At 38.9% G+C, this 22,304-nt stretch overlaps 1 protein-coding gene across 1 annotated transcript in view; it reads left to right on the top strand.

Moving 5' to 3' along the window:
- COL15A1 (collagen type XV alpha 1 chain) overlaps positions 1-22,304 on the top strand; it is a 104,930-nt gene that overhangs the window by 27,445 nt on the left and 55,181 nt on the right. The window contains exons 3-9 of the mRNA XM_052697730.1: positions 176-723; positions 3,842-3,916; positions 4,396-4,488; positions 14,400-14,526; positions 15,366-15,486; positions 20,515-20,575; positions 22,008-22,115. Of these exons, the coding sequence (XP_052553690.1) occupies positions 176-723; positions 3,842-3,916; positions 4,396-4,488; positions 14,400-14,526; positions 15,366-15,486; positions 20,515-20,575; positions 22,008-22,115 (1,133 nt within the window). The remainder of the gene's footprint in view (positions 1-175; positions 724-3,841; positions 3,917-4,395; positions 4,489-14,399; positions 14,527-15,365; positions 15,487-20,514; positions 20,576-22,007; positions 22,116-22,304) is intronic.

Raw genomic sequence — 22,304 nt, 5'->3', positions numbered from 1 at the left:
CATAACTGGGCATGTTTAAGCACTAATTGAACTGGGACATAAAGCATTAGCAGCATGTCAACGGTAGCTTAACACTGCTTCACAGTTTTTAAGATCTTCATTAAATGATTGAAATTAAATGGGTTGTGAACGTCAAGAATAAATAATTTTTTTTTTTTTTTCTCATACTTTACAGAACGAGGCTCAAAAGAACATCTTGATCTCACAGAGTTAATAGGAGTTCCACTCCCTCCTTCTGTCTACTTTGTCACTGGCTACGGAGGTTTTCCAGCGTATAGCTTTGGTACAGATGCCAACATTGGTCGATTGACAAGTGCTATAATACCATTGCCTTTCTATAGAGATTTTGCAATTGTAGTTACAGTGAAACCAAACAGTGATCGTGGAGGAGTGCTATTTGCAATAACAGATGCCTTCCAGAAAACTATTTACTTGGGAATTAGACTTTCACCAGTTGATGAGAGCACCCAGAGAATAATTATGTATTATACCGAGCCTGGCTCTAGTATCTCCCGAGAAGCAGCTTCATTTAAAGTGCCAGTGATGACTAATAGGTGGAATAGATTTACAGTGACTGTTCAGGGAAATAGCATTGCTTTGTTCATGGACTGTGAAGAGTATCAGAGAGTTCAGTTTCAGAGGTCGGATCGAGCCTTGGTATTTGAGTCTGGCTCTGGGATATTTGTTGGTAATGCAGGAGCCACAGGACTGGAAAAGTTCACAGTAAGTACCATGCAATAAATTCACATCTGATCTATATATTGAGCCCAATGCTCGGTTTTTGTACTACGAATATCAAAGTAAATATATCACTTACATTTGTATAGTCTTTTATCTGAAAGGCAGATTTCAGCATATACATTTGTTTAATTTCTGAGAACAATACCTTTGTAAAAATTCAATATTTTAAATTCTTACTAGCTAGATACGTTTATTTTACACAATATCAGGAAGAGATAAAGATATACATAAAATAAAGCTGTTTCTACAATTTATATACTAGTTGAAGCTTTTCAGTTCTAGAAAAATGGAATGGACCTAAACCACTATTGCAAAACTTGAATGTAAGCATCTTTCAAGCTGCATTCAGACTGGAAATCTCAGCCATTGAGCTTCCAAGGTTATTGAGCAGGTGACCAACTCATTGCCAAACTGTAATGGAAATGTCACACCTTTTATGTCTTGCTTTTGTACTTCTTCTGTACTTCAAAAATTGCATGGTAGTTTATGATATACCTCTTCCCAAAAAGAGGTAGAGCAGTACAAAAAGTAAAAAAACATATTTGTTTTAGGAAAACAAGATATTATTTCCGAAGCTCAAGTGTATTGACAAGTTGTGAGCTCCAGTAGATAAGCAACAAAAATGATGTGTTTCTGTAATTTATCTGTCTCTAATAGGAATCTGTAATTTAGCTGATTCTAATAGGAATTACACAGATATATTGATTAGTAGCAAATAAATGGTAGAAAAGGATGTGTAGGATAATGCCTGCTTATGCTTCCCCACCCAGACCGTTAGAATGACTGGACTATTGGAGCTCCCTGATTACTAGTAGGAATAAGAAACATTCAAGAAAATCAGTTGATTTGGGTACCCTACCTGGACAACTTATGTTTGATAATCAGTTTCTGAGATTATCACCAATAAATCTGTAAATATTGAGGAAGGAATGCATAGTGGATTACACCCTAAGGTATTTCCCACTGAAACAGGCTTTTTTTGTATGCTATACTGAGTACACAAATTTCAGTTATTTGCCTGTTTCATTGCTATGAATTGTGATGCATGCTTTAGTTCACACAGTGCCCTTGTGTTTTTATTTCTTCATGCATCATATGTCAGAATTGTTTCAAAGTAGAAAAATTACGTTGTTGATTAGCTGCTCAGACAAGAACATTTTGCCCCAAATAGAAACAATTCACAGCACATTGAACAGATGTCTCTGTAGGTCAGCTGCTATTTTGTTCTGGCTCACAGGAATTCATCTGTCCAAAGCCCTGGTTGCCAGACACAAAAGGACATAACTATAATCAGATTTTATGGAACAAAAAGGAAATTCTCACCCTTGCTCCTGTAAAAAATGTGCGAAAAAGAAATGAACCGAATCATGCTGAATTAGTGATGATGTGTCTGCAAACAGCTTTAACTGAGAAGGCACCGCAGGCACAAGACCTAGAGAGTGTCTACAGTACCTCATACCCATCCTCTGTATTGTAACAGATTTGACCATTACTTTCTTGGTTGGAATATATGGCTGACAGTAACTTCTCTTGGAAAAGCTTAGGGCTCTTCATTTTGCTTCCTTCACCTTCCAGAGCTGCAGATAAAAGCAAGAGAGGAAAATTTGTTTTCCAAACATAATTTACTCATAACGTGAAAATTACTCATCACTTCCAAGAGATAGCTCAGGTATCTGTTTGCATATCCTTTCATGTGTAGTTTTCAGTAAACTGGTAAGTTTAACATTGTTCAATATCTGATCTGGCCACTGTCTAATTATAGGAGAAAAAAAGGTGACTCAAATCACTGAGTTGCTATCTAAGATTGTCTGCAAATTCAGGAAGTACCAACATAATAAGTTTCATGGCCTTTGATGGTTACAGGACAACTAAAGAATCTCAATCTTTGTTTCTTTTTCCTTTCTGGAATATTCTCAAATCCAGCAGAAAAGTTGCTTTCAAAATATTCCCTTGCTTATAATTCCCCAAAGCTTTTAGGAAAGGGAGAGAAGACAGCAGCAGTGGAAACAGGGAGCCAGAAAGTAGGACATGGCAAACAAACATGGCACTGGAATTTGCTTTATTCTCTCTTTTTATTTTATTTTATTTTGTTATATTAAACAACAGCAAACCGCCCTATGATTCTTATCTCAACAAAGCTTGCAGTTTTCCTCACCAAGACTCAGGCTTTACCTCTGAACAAGCAAATCTGCTATGTGTCTGTGACCACAGTCAGCGCACAGAACACAACCAAAATGTCGCTGCGTAGTGCAAACATTATAGTTCCTTGAAGTCACCAGATAAATACGTTTTTAGGAGTTATGTGGAGACAAAGGCTAAATCTGGCAGCTTCTTCAGGCTGTTGCCTACAAAAAGTGCAGGAGTAGGAAGGCAAAATATGTAGAGTGAGCGGAACAGGAAGACACAGATCATGGTGATTGACATCCATACTTGTCTTTCTACCCTATGTGTCTATCATGCCCAACTCCACAAAACCTCGTAACAAGGGAATGTCCTGCACATTTCTTTGAATCTTTGCAATCTAAAAGACAAGATTTAAATGATTAAAATGACTGTTCCTGCTTCTTCAGCATGTCAGAGTGAGAAATGTAAATCGCAACTCAGAAACATTTGTTAATCAAAAATCCCATCTCCTTTCTTTCTGATTTGAGGTTTACAGCTTGTTTCTCCCCTGATTTCTTCACCAATTACCTGTATTCCCTCACAATCCTTTGCCTGTTTTTTATGGATTTTCACTTGCAATTTTTGCAGTAGCAATGTACTTTTTAACCAGGAAAAAAAGCAGGCTGTACTTCAAAGGCTCTAAGTCAGAATCTAGAAATCTATCTTTCAGATGAAAGACAAAGTATGTAAACAATTTAACAGTTCTCTTGACCTAAAACTCATAGTCTGGCAGCTTCAAATTTTATTGCAAGACCAGAACATGAAAACATATTTATACTTTTAAATTGAGTTTATTTAAAAATATAAATAAATTCATGCCTCAAATAATTTTCCAAGCAAGTAGAGGATTTTATTGTCTATTTTCCATTTGTTTTTCTTTCTTGTGCATACTCGATGAAATATTACTTCCTAGAACTGCTTTTCTTGTTTCATGTAGGGTTCAATTCAACATCTGACAATCAGATCTGACCCAAGAGCCACTGAAGATCATTGTGAAGATGATGATCCAGATGTGAGTATTCTTACAAATATTTCTTTATCTATCCTCAGTTCCTGTATATCTGATTTCAAAGTCATTTACTGTAGAATATTTTTCATAGGCGTAACTGTATTATATCCTCTTGTCAAGACAATACAATTTTAAAAATTCTCTATACAAAAGTATCTTATCTTTTTTTTTTACTGTGCAGTCTGTAAAGCTGTGATTTAATATAAAACATCCTTTTCTTTTGTCTGTAACATCCTTCAAAAATGGAACAGTGTTTAATAGTTATCTGAAAGCTCATCTTCATGAAATATCCTGAGCGTCAAAACAGGTTAACATCATAATGAGACTGAGGCTTCCCTAATCTGGGAAAATAAATAATACATACATACGTACGCACATACGTAGATATAAGGTTTTTTCTGCATAGAAGTAGGTAATTCCTTGGAGAACATGGTTTTTCCTCTGATTTTTATGAACTGGCTGTTCTGATTGGATTATCACAGGCTTCGGGGGATATCAGTGGCAATGGCAGCGTTCAAGAATATGAAGACATTACTGAGACACAAGAACTTGTGCCTTCTCACCTTCTCATGAGGGTAAATTTATTGGATTTATTCACTTTACCCTTCTGGTTTAATATTGCTTCTTCAGGTAGTAAGGTGTAGATTCTGCCACTAGTTTTTCCTTTATAGCAGCTTCCAAAGGCACCTCTGAGAACAATATGTGCTCATCCACAAGAGTGACTGCACTACATCGGATCAAAAGGATGGTTTATTTGATAAGGATCAACAAGTGCCTTGAGAAGAATATAACAACAAGGAAAGAATGCAAATATGACAGTTATCTGGAACAATTATCATTTGCTGTGTTTTAACCTGGTAGGTGGCTAAGTGCTACAGACTTCCACTTACTCTCCCCTTTCCCAGTGGGATGTGGAAGAGAATTTTTAAAAAGTGGAATTTGTGCTGTGCTACTTTTCCAGCAACTGTCTGGATGGTTGAGGTCCCTCACCAGGACGAGTGCATGCATTCATGATGCTTCCTGTAGCTGGAGGTAGAATGTCTCATCCACAGGCTCTGCCTGATCTGGTGTCCTACACTGATTCATCGATTCATCGATTCATACATTGGCTTCCTTTGCTGCCTCAGTTTCTAACTGTCACCCATAGACCTTCAACTGGCTCATGACTGTTCTTCAGGGACAGCTCTTCACATTCCATTCCTTTCCTGATGTAGTTAGCAATACCTCCTCCCTTCCTTCCTTGCCTGTCCCTTCTGAACAGCTCATAGCCATCAACAGCCACACTCCAGTTGTGGGAACTATCCCACCAGGTTTTGGTGACCACAACTATATCATGATTTTCAAGCAGCACAGTAGTTTCCAGCTCCTCCTGCTTGTTTCCCAAGCTGTGTGCTTTAATGTAGAGGCACTTCAGCTAGGCAGTTGCTCTTGTCACTTCCTTAAAAGATAACTCCTTAATTCTTTTTAGGCTTTTTCCTTGCTCTTCCCCATTACTTTCTCCTGTTTCACCAGCAGGCATTGCCTCATTACAAGAAGAGGAAGACAGAAGACGTTCTGTTCTGCATATTGGATGCTCAGCCCCCTGTAGGCAGGAATCACCCACAATTCTCATCTCTTTTTCAGTGTAGTAGTCTTGCTGTTGGGGGAAGGCCTTTCCTGGTTTGGTTTTATCAGCATGTCGGGACTGAGTGGGCTGTTACCACCTTCAGACAGGTCTTTCACATTCAGGACCTCATACCTGTGGTAGAGAGGCACCTGGAGGAGTGGAGCAGGCAAGGAGAGTTTTCATTTGCAGCTTTGGGCACAGAGTTGCTTCCATCCTCTCTTTTCCTTTGTGTTCTTGCCTCCAGCTTTGCAGTTTTTTTCTTCAACCTGATGTGACACAGTCTGCCTTGGGTTTAAATACAGACTGCCATGGGTTTGTGTTGTTTCCTTTGAAACAACCTGTTTGTACATGGCTGAATTGTGGTTTCCCTGTTCCTTCTTTTTGTCCCCAGTGACAATCTTAATCGACATATTTCATCCTGTAACCTGGTCACGAGGCAGAGCAAACTGTCTACCTGCTCACACCTCTCACACAGCTGTTTTAATTGCTGCCCCACGATGCCAGTTAGAAACTCATACACTCTAAGCAGCCAGAGGTCTGAACTGCTACATTATTGTCTCTGAATTCTAATGGTTGAAATACTGGTATGTACAGGTGGATGAGTCGCTGAGCCTTATTTCTTTCTCTTCAAACTTCTGAATCAGTTTCTTCCACAACAGATACACAGGCACATAGGGAATAAGAGAGTCTTCATTTTGCCCACGTAGGGTGGCCACTTCATCCACTGTTGGTCTTTCATTATCTTTCCAGTTCATTCCTGACAGGGTGCTGGCATACAATGATGGTACATTCCGTACAATTCTCCTCCACATCAGTCACATACGTTTAATGTCATCTGGATTCTGGGAGTTGGTATTATCAACCAAGTTAATTCCATACACCACCTTTACCAAAGCTACTTCCCTCAAGTACTGAATGCCTTTCTCCATTGTGACCTATTTGCCTGAGCTAAATACCAGGTCTTCCTTGAAGAGACATCTTTCCCGCATGACTGACAACAGTGGCTGCCGTTCTGTGAAAGACTGTGTCTCCTTTCCAATTGCTTTGTCAGTGCCAGTTTCTCTATAAAGGGATCTCAGCTGCTTGGCTTCACTGCCAGCTAGGTCCAGGATAATGGCTCCACCATCACCTGTACAACAGCCATAATCTTTTCACAAATCTCGCAGCTCATTCAGTGTTAGGAGTCAGATGGTTTCTGTTTTTTCCTCTTTTTGCCTTTGTGATGGATCCACTTTCATCTGCTGCTTCTCTGAATTTATAAGTTTCTCTTTGCTAAATGTTCTGACTTTCATAGACTTTTCTTCATCTTGCTGATACTGGCACTGATTGATTCTCTGGTTGAACCATGGAGCTTGTTACAGGGATTGAAGTGACCACAGGGCTGATTGTGAGGGTCATGGCACCTGCAAGGCCCACCAGAAGGGTTAGAGCAACTGCTGGTTCTGTCATAAAAGTCAGAGCAACTGCAGGACCTATCACAGGGGTTAGAGCAGCCACAGGGTCTGTAACAAGGATTGGAGCAGCTGCAGGACCTGTCACAGGAGCTGGAGCAACAGCAGGGCTCATTGAGTGGTTTTGAGTGGTCCCAGGTCTCATCACATGCTTGGATCAGCCACTGAATCGGTATCAGATCTGGAGCAATTACAGGGCTTAGTGCAGGAGTTAGAGTAACCACAGGACCTGTCAGAGAATTTGGAGCAGCCACTGAGTTCACTGAAGAAGCTTGAGCAACCACAGGTCTGAACTTCTGGGCATGGTGCACCTCTCTTGGGAGGAATTTTGTTTGTTTGTTTGTTTTGACACAGTACTTGGAACAGGCACAGGACGTGCAGCAGAAGCAACCACAGGACTCATCACAAGGATTGGAGTGGCAGTAGGTGAGCAGTGATCACAATGCTCAGAGCAACCACAGCACCTGTTGCAGGAATTGGAGCTGCCATAGGAGTTGGAGGGTCCATTGCATTGTTATCAGATCCAGATGTGTTCTCTTTGCCTTGAGGATGCTGAATAGTGTTGAACAGAGCTCAGTAGGCACAGGCCAGTTCAGCACACTGCAGTGTTTTGTACCTCTTTAGGATTGCTAGGGCAACAGCAGACTTTTTCCAAATGTTTTATTAATTTTTCAGGTTTCTGCAGTTGTTCAGAAGTGAAGTTTCAAACCACTGGGGGTGCAGTGCTCTAGACAACTGCCCATACCATTCTGCACTCTCTGCCACACAGAACTATCCCACCACAGGGCAATCTCTGGGCTATATTCTAAAATAATTGTTTAATCTCAAACATAACCTGAAACACATTCATGATACACTGCAACAGGAGCACTCTGGTTTGAACATCCCACGGGTATTCATAATTCTCAAGAGCTGTAGTAGCTTGCTCTTGAGCTCTAGGCGAAGAAAGAAAGTGAAAGAGAGGCTGAGGAACTGCTGGAAAGCGCCCTCCTCTATCACCTTTATAGCTAAGCTCCCTGAGGAGACAAAGCAAAGGCTGTAATTACTAATACTATCAAACAGTTTGGTTTCCATTGCTCAAAGACAACTGCAATGCCAAATACCCACACAATGTTAGTTTCTCAGCTGCCAGTTTTATCATAATATTGGCAAAGGACACACAGCTTAGCAAAAGAGAAACCTTAATGCAACTCAGAGAAGACAACAACAACACAGAAAGGAAAATAAACAGCAAGCCACATGCTACATGGTAGTATGAGTAGTCTCTCAAAGAGTCTAAATAAATTAGGGGGAAAATTAACATAATGATCAGCAATTACTATCACAACACCTTTTGTTAACACACTGCAGTCAGATCTGCTGTTATCTCAACACTTTGAGTCCCACACTGAGTGCCAAAATGCCTTTTGTGGTTTAACCTGGCAGGTGGTTCAGCACCATACAGTCATTTGCTCACTTCTCCTCCTTCCCAGAGCAGTGATACAGAAAGTGCTTGAGGCAGGAGTGTGTATGTTTGTGTTTAGTGGATCTCAGCTGCATATGTCCCCTTGAATCTCTTGGCTTGTTCTTTTCAATTCATGGAAATTTTTGCATTCTCAGTTTCCTCCTGCAGATTTCCTAACCCTAATCACCCTCCTTGGCCTCCTGGCAATACTCTTCTCATTGCAGACCAGGATGATGCTGGCCTTCTTTGCCAGAAGGGCACACTGATGGCTCTGCTTCCAGTTGCCTTACTGGAGCCCTGGAATAGATAGCATTCTTTGGATTGTTTCAGCATGTTTCCATTTAATGGACCTTACATAATTTTTAGCTCAGTGAATCAGCAAAGAAAGAGGTGTTCATAATCTCTGTAAGAGGTCTTATTTTTGTGAAGAATCTTTCTGTGTTTTCCCTGACAGTTTGCTATTCAGCCAAAAACTGTCTTTGGCACATCTATAGGAATTCTCAGAAAAAAATACCGCCACTCTGTATGTCAGAAATGCAATGACAGACAATGCCAGAAAGGAAAAGTAGGAAAAAAAGAGTTTTCATTTTTAGTTCATGAGTCTTGAAGCCATTTGGTTTGTGTTGGAGTATTGGTTTTATAAGGATATTTTTTTCCCTCTCAGGAACAGAGTCCTTTTCTTCTCATTAGCTTTATGTATTCATCAATTAGCAATCATAAAAATACAATCAAGTATCACAGAACATTTCAGGTAGATGGAAGGTTTGTTTAGTCCAATCTTCTGTCCAAAACAGCATCGACAATCAGGTTAGATCACACTTCTAAGGGCTTTTTCCAATCTGGTCATGGAAACAATGGAGGTTGTTGATTATACAGTCTCATTGTACAACCTATTCCAATGCATGTCTGTTCTCATGGTGAAAATATTTCTTCCTACATTCAGTCAGACCATCACTTTTTTCAGCTCAGTTCCCATTGTCACTTCTGCCGCCAAGCACTACTGTGATAGCCTAGCTCCATATTCCTCATAATCTTACTGTGGGCATTGGAAGGCTGCCACAAGATCAGCCAGAAGGCTTCTCTCCTCCAGACTGAAGAACACCAGTTCCTTCATTGACTGCTCATGGAAAGTGCTCCAGATCTTGTCTGTCTTGCTGGGCATATGCTGGACCCATTCCAGTTTACTAATATTTGTCTTGTAATTGGGGACCAAAATTGGATCAGCATTCTACATGTGGTCTAACCAGTGCTGAATGAAAGAAGTTTACAGTATCCCTAGATCTATTAGTCAGAACTCCTGCTAATATATATTTCTTTGCTGACAGAATGCACTACTGGCTCATTTTCAGCTTTCAGTCCACTGACAACCCCAGGTCCTTCTTTGGATAACTGATTTCCAGTTTCATAGATTTATAGAATATCCTGAGTTGGAAAGGGCTCACAAGGATCACAGAACCATAGAATATCCCAAATTGAAAGGGACCCTCAAGGGTCATATTCTCCAACTCCTCACTACTCACAGGACCACCCAATAAAGAAACCATATATCTAAGATATCCAGAAGCTTCTTGAATTCCAGCAGGTTTGGTGATGTGACCACTTCTCTGGGGAGCCTGTTCCAGTGCCCAAGCACGCTCTCAGTGAAGAACCTTTTCCTACTATCCAACCTGAACCTCTTCTGGCATAGCTTCATGCTGTTCCTTTGGATCTTATTGCTGTTCAGCAGAGAGAGATCAGTACATGTCCCTCCACTCCTGTCATCAGGAATCTATAGACCATAGAGTCACACCTCCACCTTTTCTTTAAGCTGAACAAATCAAGTGACCTCAGCTGCTCCTTGTATATCTTGTCCAGTTTAATAATTTATTAGCTGAAAAAGAAGTATCCAGAATACTCATGTGGTGCTGATGCATTTTCTATTTTTCAAAGTCTTAAAAAGCTCACAAAAACTATAAAATAATCTGTTATATGTTTTTAGTTTTTAATATGTATTTGATTCGTTTTTCTGCTATTTGTGACATATGGGGGCAATATACATGTGATAATTGCTCAAACCAGTTCAATAATACAAGTATACTAAAGACACCATTACAGAAGATGGACATTATACCTGCATTTCTTCTCTTTTTCACAGAGTTTGTAAATTTACTCAATTGTGTATCTAGTGCACCCTCTTTTTTTGTATGAAAGTAACATAATAGATTAAATGTTTTATGATAAAATCTTGCTTTCCATTTTGATAATGGAACTTGAGAGTAAGTTTCAAGATTATTGAACAAATAATCAGTTTTTTGTATATTTGCAGTTCCATTTTCAGTTGACATATATACCAGCACATTTTTTAATAGAATGTGTGGAGTTGCAATCAGACATAAAACTCAAAGAAAAATATGATCTTGTCTCTTTTTTCATGAGATATACCTTACCAGAGAAAAAAATATCTCATGATGCAAAACCAGTCCTTGTTCTTGTCATTGCTTTTCTGGCAGTGCATACATTTGTGAACAGATGCTTTCAAGGATGAAGTACAGGAAGAGTAAAACTGGCGCTTGTAGCTGCCTGGGCACACTGTAGACTCATATTTAGCTTGCCCTGAACAAGAATCCTTAGATCTCTTTCTGTACATATATCGAGGGTTGCTCCAACCCAGATACAAAATTATGATTTTTTGTCTAGCTGTATGCTGGACAGTTTATCCAGAAGGACACTGTGAGAAACGGTATTAAAATCTTTGCTAAAATCCAAAAAGATTGTATCAGCTGGCTTCTCTTACTCACCTAGATGGGTAACCCTGTCATAAAAGGTTAAATTAAGTTACTTAAGTATGACTTTCCCCTCGTGAACCCACGTTGGCTGTGATCTATGACTGCATTGCCTTTCAAGTGTTTTTCAGTAACTCTCAGAATAATCTTCTCCGCAATGCTAACAGACACTAAAGTGAGACTGACAGGCTTGTAGCTACCAGAGTCTACTTTCCTATTGTTCCTAAAAACAGGGACACTTTCCAGTCAATAGGCACTTCTTCAGATTCCCAAGACCCTTAAAAATTTACTGATAGAAATGTCACAATGACATCAGCCAGCTCTCTGTACTCAGGGATGAATCCTATCAGGCCTCATAGATTTATGTGCATCCAGGTGGAGCAGCAAATCCTGCACAAGTTTGGAGTTTGCTGGGAGTTGATCATTACTGCAGCCACAGTCTCCCCAACTTAGGAGAGAACCTCCACAGGGCTCTGGGAACCCGAGAGCCCATCATCAGTTTTGAAGGCAGAAACAAAGGCAGCATTAAAAATATCTGCTTTTTTGGCTTTCCTTATTTGTGAGCGGTTCATCCTCATCAAATAACAGAGCAGTATTATCTCTGGTTCTCCTTTTGTTGTTTATATTTCAAAAAGCTCTTCTTATTGTCCTCTGAGATACTGGTCAGCTTCAACTCTAATTGAACTTTGGTCTTGTGAGTTATCTCCCTACAATGATGAATAGCATCTCCGTATTCCTCCCACGTCATCTGACCTTGCTTTCAGTGGCCATGTGTTTTCTTCTTCTGCCTAAGCTCTAGAAAATGATCCCTGTTCAGCCAGGACAGCCTTTTGCCCTGCTTGCTTGACTCCTGACATTTTGGAATCACCTATTCCTGTGCTTTTAAGAAGTGGTACTTAAAAACTGAACAGCACGGATGAACCCCAAGATCATGAAAAGCTTTTTCTCAGGGGATATCACCAACTTATTCCCAAGCAGCCTGTAGTCTACTCACTTCAATGTTTTGAGTCAATGTTTTTCTGGAAGTTTTCCTCTACTACCGAAGATTTTAAACTTGACTATTTCACAGTGACTGTGGCCAAGATGGCTAGCAGTCACCTCTTCACATCTCAGACACCCTCCATTTACAAGTAAGAAATCTTGGCAAGCCTATTTTTGTACTTTACCCCTAGCAAGCTTGTTTAAAGTTCTTTCAGTAGTCACTGCACAAAAATTCTTTTCCCTCCCTGGGAAAGGTGTATTCCACCAAGCACCAGCAGGTCTGGTATTGTGTAGACCATTCCACGGTCAAAAAAATAAATCTAATTCTACCAGTCAGCAGAATCAGAGCCATTTTTTGATCAGCTGAATATGTCTGTTTCTTCCAATATGATTCCTTGCTACTGAAAGAGACAGAAAAACACTACTAGTCTTTTAACCAATCATTTCAAGGCCCTGAAATCTCTTTTGATTGCCCTAGGACTGCTACTTAATTGCTGCCTTCATGAAAAACAAAAATAGCTGAGCGCTCTGTCAGGATAGTGAGTTTTCTAGTAACATCTTCTTCCTGAGCAGCTTCCTATGGGTTGGGTTTGGTTAGCCTATTGGGCCTCTGTTACCCACAGAAGGAAGTAATCTATTGCAATAATCTTTCTTTTTTTCTTGACTGCTCATCAAGTTTCAGAGCCTTTTGCCTGTTGTATAAGGACACTTGGGGGACTAAAGTAGGTTGGGAAGGGATATGCCTGCCACCACAAGTAGAAACATGCTTCTATTCTCCCTGTCTCTTAGGTCTTCTTTCTTTTTGTGTGGTTGCAAGAAGGTTGAGGATCCTTTACTTCTTCCATTGCGGCCAGCTGATGCATGTGTCTCAAGGATGGCAAAGTATGATTTCAAGTTGATTTCATTGATACCAGTTCTTCTCTGACTCCCTGATGCTCCTCAGCCTGTTCACCTTCTCCCAAAACTCTGACCCCAAGCTGAACAGTTCTTCTACCTGGGCACAATTCCCACAGGGATGTTGATCTCTGCCATTAGACATTGAAACAAAGCTCAGGCACGCTCTGCAGCCTGAGACATGGATGGCTGTGTGTTTCTCTTTCTTCTCACTCACAAAGCCAGTCATTTTATAACAAAAGGCAATCAGGTTGATCAGGTATGACTTACCTTTCATTAATCAGCATTGACTGTTCCTGGTTAGCTGCTTCTTCATATGTCTAGAAATGTGTTCCAAGAGATTTTGCCTCATGATTTTTCCAGTGACCAAAGTAAGGCTTACCAATCTGTACTGGTGAGGATTATTCTTTTGGCTTTAAAGTAAATTGAATAATCTACAAGTAAATGTTCCAAATAGATTTTATCATTTTTAAAGCTATTTTTGTATTATTCACATACTGATCACAAGAAATGTAAAAAATTAAAAAATGTTACATATATATAAATATATTTTAATGGAGATTCTAAGGTATCTTCTGGGTTGTAATTAGGAGTCTGCGTCAGAGCTTGTATGGTTACCAGGGTTAAAACACAACATTCAGTAAATATTTTAGCAATCCATATTACAAATTGTTGTACTTGTTGATCTGGTTCAAGAGAAGAATTCTTTGCCCATTAAGTCAGTTCCAAACTACCATGGCATCACATCTAAATTTTAATTAAATGGAAAATTCAGGTCCTCGTAAAATAATTGTTATGGCACTGAGCTGACACTTCTCCAGATCTCTAACTCCTGCAGAGAGTAAACTAGTTGTATTCCTCTTCACAGGTTATACCAGGTTACAAAACTGACCACTCTTTACCGACCCTGAGACAGTTTTGGGCTTAGTTCTCTAGTAGTACCTTTATATTTCTTGTATTTTTTTCCATCTCCATAGGCATGTCAAGTGTAGATCACTTGGTCTGGAAGAACAGATCTAACCGTGTTAGTTTTTCTCAAAATCCTGACCAAATCTGTGTGACATCTGATGCTCAGCAGAAGCTAAATGTGTACTGTCAGGAAGAAAAAAAGAGGTGAAATAAAAAATTTTAAAATAAAGAGTGTGTATCTCCTGACATTTAGTAAATTTCAGTTGTAATGATAGCAATTGAAAGGTATTATTTGGGAGAGATCTGGATTTCTGGTTTACTTCATAAATGTAGAACTTTTAATTACTATGCTTTGAGAAACATGATCAGTTGATTCTTGCTTTATAGCATGTGCTAAGACTTCTTTCTAAACTGTTTTTTGGGATTTTACATTTTTTAGCCTGAAGACTCATTGGCTGAGGCAGTGGAAGCACCTCCAACCATATTATCTTATTTGAAAGAAAATGATTTCTCAGGACATCACAGAGCAGAAGAAACTTCTGAACCAGCTAAAATTGAAGAACAAGGCACTGCCTCTTTTTTGTCTGCTTTCTTGTTTGGGAGCATGGGAGGAACAGTTGTCATTTATGTTATGTAGGTCAGAGTCAGTAGTTTTCCCATACATGAAAAGCCACTGACATATTTTAGATGCTGTCAGAAACTGAAAACCCTAAGACTTTGAGGATCTTGTGCGTTATAAAAGGATTGGCTTCTCAAACACTGAAACTGCAATCTCTTACACTACAGTTTCTTAACAGCAGCAAAGATAAGTGTTAGCAAATACAGTCACCATTCAACTCATCTCTCACTTCACTCCATGCTTACATCGGCCGTTGTTAAATATGCAGAGAATAAATTTACCCTTCTACAGTATAGAAATTTAAGTCATGGAACAAGAGTTTATATTTTAAAGTTCAAATTTAAATACATAGGTAGATAAATAAACAAAGCTGACGTGGAGCTATGGTGCAAAACTCTACAGCACTGAGCAGGAGTTAGGCAAAGGAAAGGAAAGGAGAAAAGTCCTCTCTGTTCTGCTCAGGTCAATGAGAAGCATGGCATTTGGCATTACAAAGGTGAAAAATAGGATGCTGTTAGACATGATCTTGAGGCAAATAAGATGTTTAAAGTAAACTTTTAAAATATAATTCTATTCTCTCTTTTCTTCTGTTTTTCTGTCCTTTTAAATATTTCAGAATTATAAAATGACTAACACCAATTCTTGGAGTGTTTCTCTCTGTGTATTTTGGTAATGATCTAAGTAATTTATTTTTCTTGTAACTAAATGCAATCAGAATGTTAAGATAAATAATCTCTGAATTAGAGTAATTTTCCTCTCTCAGTAATAAGTGATTATCTTATTTAGACTCAGCTGTTGTGGAAACTGGACAAAGCAACAGAGAATCTACAGCTGTCATGCAGAAAATCTTAAGAGAAGAAGATGGCTCTGGTGCTAATGTCTTGCTAGGAGTGAGCAGAGAAAAGGTCTGTACTATGGATTTAATATCTACCCTGTCTTTTTTTTTCTCAAGAGCAGGAACACATGAACTTTAATTGCTTTTGTGAGCTGTTGCCTTTATCTATTACATCACAGCAGCATACCAAAAAAGCACACTGCTTTGTACATTTTTGAATGTCCTCTCATTACAGCAAATTGGAAAGTGTTCACACTATGCCAAAGTTCAGATCTATAATGATTTCTGCTATTGAGAGGGGATTTATATTTTTCATTCATATATAAAAATTTTCTATGAGTTTTGCACCACTTCCATTTTGCATTAAAGGGAGTGAGAAGCAAACAAAAAAAATAACCAACATAAATCCTCACCACAAAAACCCGTGATTTTTAATTGGCTGAAACTAGGCATCTTGTTCTACCCCACAGTGATTACCTTGCAGCTGAAAGTCCTGCTTTTTTTTTTTAAGAAATGTAGCATATAAATAGATTTAGAAGGACACTCTGTGGGTGCTCTTCAAGTACTTCTGTGTGAAGGACCAAATGCAAAGAAGCACTTTGTTATGTCAGTGTCTTATTAGCAGTTGAATCCATGCAGAAAACCAAAAGGAAAGAGGACTAAACTCCAGAATGATCCATGCCTGTATTGCATGCCACTAGTTTTCCTTAGTTGTCCTCAGACTAATGTGAAAATGTAGTTATAAACTCATTTTTAATTGAATGACCAGCCAAGATGTAAATCCTATGTTCTTCATCTCGAAAAGGCAATGACAGAGTGGACTGCACTCCTGAATGTCTGCAGCTCCTATTTATTCCTTTATGAAAGCAGTGTGGGCTGCCTCCTGACAACTGAACCTGGAGCTGAAAAATTCTTGAAATGTAACTGGCAGGCATCCTGATATTTACAAGTAAAAGATGCTTTGATTAATGAACTATTGAGACTGTACAACTAGGACACTTTATAAAGGATCAAAGTTGAGTCAACTTGATCTACGGCTTGGTGTTCCTCGTATTACATCTCTGTGTTAGATTAATTACATGAATAGATGCTGTTTACTTCTATACCTAGCTTCTTTATAGGCTGCCAGTACATTTTTTACAAGTGCTCAAGAGGAGGAGATAACTGGATAGCTTTCAGCTATCAGAGATGACTTCCAAAAATCCAGATCAGGCTCTTTTTTTTTTTTCTTTTTTTTTTTTTTGGAAATGTCCAAGTAGAAATACCTAGTAGGGTCCTTCTTGATTGAAAAATAATCTAGAAATTGTGTGTACCTGTACATTACTGAACGGAGAAGACAAAGATGGGTTACAAGTTCAAAATTTATCAATATGATAGCAACAGGTACAACTATGATGGATTACTGACCAATATTATGGTAGCAAATATATGAGGTTTGCTCCAAAATAAATACCTTCTATTTAATTATGTTGTTTAATTATTGACTCACTGGTGATGACTATCCTCACTCTGTAAGCCATTTGCTAGGATTTCTCTCTTACTATCAGTAACTTGCCCATCTTCCCCGCATTCCCTAGCTGCTTAGAATTTGTAATAAATCACTGGACAGCATTTGGCCTCCCCTGCCTTAACCTCAGCATATATGTACGTTGAACCATCTCTTCCAATAACTGGATCAAGACATTTAAATTGACCTCACAGGACAGGATATAGTCTGAGGTGAGAGTGCTGTTCTTTGAGTGTTTGAGTGCACCCCTTGAGACAGAGCCTGAGGTAAGAGGATTGGTTTTTTAGAATATGTAAGTACCCTTTGGGGGATGCAAGGAGCAAATTTTTTTATTTGTTGATAATACCTTTTTCTCCCTGGAGATCACTTCACTTTTGAGGCTTTAGAATACGTGTGTGCCCCTTGGAGGTATAAGGTACAAATTGTTGAGTTGTTGAGAATATGTTTTTCCCCCCAAAGAGATTGCTCCACATTTTGAGGCATGATCATTAATGAAAAAAAGAATAAGGGTGGGAATCTGCTCCTCAACCTTTTAGAAAAACATGATGCCAAACCCTTCTCACCTTGCTCCTTTCTCTGGAATCCCTGTGGCATCATCAGTGTCACTGTTTTGGGCAGCCGTCTTCTTTGGATTAATATTTGCAATTGCTTATGTTGACCCTATCACACTCACTGGGTAGCCATGGTCCCATGCCCATATGGGGTATAGTGGGAGTATGGGACCAAATTCTGATTCTAACAGATGCTTAACCCTTTCATCTGTGGTTATGTGCAGTAATGAAATATGTTCAGGAAATGAAAGGGACTGCGATAGTACCAGCCAACTCCCCCAGTTCCTGGGACATGTAGGATGAAGAACAAAGATGGGGTGTCAGATGCAGCAAGTGACTGATACACGATGCAACAGCCCTGCAGTCTTCCCTGTCAGCACTGGGCATCAACCAGCACCTGTTATCTGATGTATTACCTCAGTAGGAAAGAACTAATATAGAAGATCCCCAGTTAATTCTAGATGCCTTTGCCATAACTCAAAATAATGTATCCCTAGTTCTTGGTTGTAACCAAGCACAAATATGGATACAAAAACAAACAAACAAACAACTTCTGCTCTGTACCTGGAGCACATCCTGCCTTCCTTCTGCACTGACCTTGGTGGCTGCAGGGCTGTTTCTCTCACGTCATCTCACTCCTCTCTCCCAGCTGCTGTTGCATAGCACTTTTTCCTCTTCTCAAACATGCTCTCACAGAGGCACTGCTCAAGGCTCAGCTCTGGCAGCAGTAGGTCCATTTTGGAGCCATCTGGAACAGGAGCTGATATGGGACAGCTTCTAGATTCCTCACAGAGGCCACTGCTGGGAGTGAATGGAGTTCTGCGTCTCACTAGAAGTAGGGATCTCTCTGTCCTTGACTGTCACTTTTTCACTTCGATTCTTGTGCAGAGATACAGTCATGAGGTGCTCGTAAAGAATTGATACAGTTTGAGTTACTAGACATGACTGTGACCCAAATGTGAAAACTGGATTTTTTTTCATCATTGTAGTACATATAGAGTAGTAAAAATTCCAGAAAAACAAGCACAAAATACTGACAGGAGTTGTGTGGATATATCAAAGTGAATGGAAATGGACATGATGCCAGACAGTGAAAACAGACCTAAATTAAGAAAATGTGCTCCCACTATAGCAACCATTTGGGAAAGATACAGGGAGGAAAAGAATGGATGAATGCATTTATCCAGTGAATTCTCAAATGTAGAGGGAAAGAGACCAAGATGCAGCTGAAATTCAGATCTTGCTGCTCTGTAAATGCAGAAAAGATAATTAAAATACTCAGAAAGAGTATTTTCTCTTTCTGAGGAAAGAAAAAGGAAAGAGATGTAAGTCCAGGTGAGAAATTGGCATAACTGGGGTTGAAGCATAGACCATTAAAAGCTAATACTGTGAATTGTATTTCTCTGACTTCTGTCTTTTAAGAAAGCTTTATGCCAACCAGGTTGTTTTTAATGCTGCTGCAAGGTGGGAAGACCATACCTTGTGTCCCTGCAGTGTCAGGACAGGTGGGCAGGAATATGTACTACATACATGCATTTGTAGAGTAGCACAAAGGCTGAGTTTTCCACTCCCAAAGATGAGGGATGCCCTGTGATACAAGCAGACCTACATTTGATTTACTTTTCCTTTAAATATACACCTGTCCTGAAACCAGGACCATCATGCAGGGCAGATGTCCAAAATGTGCATTGAAGAACTCCACAGAATTGAATTGATGAATGTCAAATGCAAGAGAAGTGAGATGGGGGGAAGACAACAATGTATTTTTTCTCCTCATTCAGTCCATCAGATGTATCAGGTAAAAAAACAAGTGGGATCAAACACTTGCAGTTATATACAAAACTTAAAAAAAAAAAAAATTGAAATTAAATGAGTGCCAATTGTTTGATGAGAAACAACATGCATATTAAGCAAACACAATGTTTTGCAAGTATGATTTGTTTGGTCTGCCATTTGTTTATTGTCCTCAGTTTGAGTGATGCGGAGACACATCACTTTTCCAAAAGATTTTAAAACATGAAGGCCAAATCTATCTTAGTGAGTTCTACAGAAAAAGACACATGCATAGATGAGAATGAAAAGATACATTATTAAAGATTTTTTGACAGAAGTTGAGAATAAATGGTTGTAAAAGCCACGAATCCCTTAAGTAGAGATACTTCAAATTAACCTCAGCAAAAATGGCAGAGATTGTATAAGAAAGAGAACAAGAGATGGTAGCAGTTATGAAATAAAATGAAGAGAGACATTCATAGTGTTGACAGTAGGTAAAGGTAAATGCACAGATAAATAATGATTACGTGATTGAAGTGGAAAAAGCATTACAGGTTGTAGTGATAAAATGAGGAAATCTACTTACTAAGTACCACAATGTAACCAAACTTTGTACTTACTCATTTATTCTGGGGTGACATACAGTGCACAGTAAAATGTGAGATGCACAGTAAAATGTAATTGTGGTAAGAAATATCATAGATTCACCAAGGTTGGAAAAGAAAATTCCATTTGGATGAGTACAGTCAAACTGTAATACTAAAACTAAACAATATTTTCAAATGAAATGTTTTGGAAAATGCTTTGGTATATCAATTTCCCATTGTAAAAAGTTTCTTTGGATTGCAATTGTGAGAATCTCAGAATTTGGCTTTCAAACTAGGATATTGTAGGAAACAGTTGCTAAGTTTGGGATGTGATTTTTATTATATTCTTAATAGTGACAGGTGTCCTTCTGAAGTTAAAATTTGTCTGAGATATCCTTTTGTCTTCAATCAGTTTAAATAGTTACATTCTATGTGCGTCCTGAAGGACTTTGTCACAACTCATAAAGCATGATTAGGTAAATACAGAGATGGGTATTCATGAAATACAATAGTATGAAATCACCAGACACAACTGAAATATTTTTGTTGAATTATAAGTTCTTTCATCAGTGACATTCTACTACAGTTATATTGACTAGAACAGTATTGGCTGCAACTGACAAGTGATATTTTTTCATCTTTGGAAGCAGTATTTTAAAACTGGATTGACTTAATTTCAGACTAGACTGAAACCTGAAGAACTGGGTTCTGGATATGCTGATAGAGAGACTGAGATTTTAAGAGTAAGTATATCGTGAAGCTTATTTCACATGAGCTTAACAAAGAGCTTCATTTTACCCATCCAGATCGTAGATGATCCATTTTCTTTTCTAATTGACAATATTACAATTTCCCAAAGAAATATAAATATATATTTAATACCTCGCGTTCAGAAATGCTTTGTAGGAAACACTGAGGATTTCATGTAAAGATCTCAAAGACATAAGTGTACATAAGTGGGGAAGAAATGTGAGAAAGGAAAAGGACAACAAAGAAGTAATTTCAAGAAAACTCCTTAAAGGAGAAAATGCTTTTGATCTGGCATTGAGAAGGCAGTAAAAAGGAGATAGGAATTACATCATTTATTTATTTTAATTCAGAGTGTCTGCTATAAAATGTGTGCTTGCTTGCATGAAATATTTTACACAACACCTTCCACTGTTATTTGATTTTTACTGCTGTTTGCACTTTCCTATATTTTTGCCTTTGTGAAGAAGAATAGTATTGTTGTATGAAGTTTGGCTAGGAAAGAGAAATGTTCTGGCTCAGCAACAGTTAAAAAGGAGCATTCATGCGGGGTAAAATTTGAGTCTTCGGCCATTAACTTATACTTGACCACTGGTTTAATTAGGGTAGTGAAAGCATCTTCTGGAGATGGCTACCTCAGCTTCAGAAGGAGCTTGCATAACTTAGGAATCAACTAAAACACTTTATTTTGCAGCTACACTATCTAGCTTCATTTCAGTAGGTAGCGTTGTAAAATGTAGTAGTTGAGAGCTGGTTGTGCAGGATCAACAGGCTCCACACACAGAATGGGACAAGTAGGATGATGAGTACTTCTTTAATACAGCTGAAACTGTCACTTTCACCATACTGTGTTAACAACCTCAAGTAAGCCTTGTTTTAGAGACTGAAGTGCTGCACTGTTGTATTTCCCATTCACTGAGAGCTGATACATTTTGAGAGACAGAACTCACAAAAGCAGGGTTCTGGATTAAAAAAGAGCCAAGTACAGTCAGGTCTTAGCCACGAGTAAGGTCCTGAGTGCTCTATTAATAGCATAGAAGAAGTTCTTGGAAACCAGTGGTAAATACCTAACCACTTTCCTTTGTTCAGTGACGCCCTGAATTCATTTCAGATTAATCAGTGGAATATCTCTAAGATGTTTTTGTGATTACAGAAAGAACTTCTCATTTTTTAATTTCAAAATATAACATATTACAAAGAGGCACAATTCAGAGAGCGAGAATGGAGAAAGTCAGTATGATCATGAGTAAAGAGTACATCTGTGAAACTAGAAGTGGAAAGGGGATAGGGACCAAAGCCAAGAGTTTTATGAACATGAACAGTCTGTATGAAATACTCCCATTTTTGTGCAATAAATAAATGAATTTGGCCAAAAGAGAACTGAACATATTTGTCAGGGCATTCTAACAATGCTACCAATTTAATTAGGGCAGCCCAGGATCGCGTGGCCTTCCAGGAAAACCAGCCCCTGATTCAGATGTAGGGCATCCTGAGTCATCAGGGGAAGACGGATCCGCTGTTGAACTGAGCCCTGAAGTGAGTAACAATTCACAGACAAGCCTTGATGTTGTTCCTGCCCTAAAGCAGGATTGTAGAATCATAATCATAGAATCACAGATGACCTGGGTTGAAAAGGACCACAATGATCATCTAGTTCCAACCCCCTGGTGTGTGCAACCATCAGACCAGGCTGCCCAGAGCCACATTCAGCCTGGCCTTGAATGC

This window comes from Tympanuchus pallidicinctus, unplaced genomic scaffold (genome assembly GCF_026119805.1).
Source record: "Tympanuchus pallidicinctus isolate F22 unplaced genomic scaffold, pur_lepc_1.0 scaffold31, whole genome shotgun sequence".
In the NCBI taxonomy this organism is placed as follows: Eukaryota; Metazoa; Chordata; class Aves; order Galliformes; family Phasianidae; genus Tympanuchus; species Tympanuchus pallidicinctus.
Note: the sequence above shows the minus strand (reverse complement) of the source record. Positions and strands in the feature narration are given on the sequence as shown.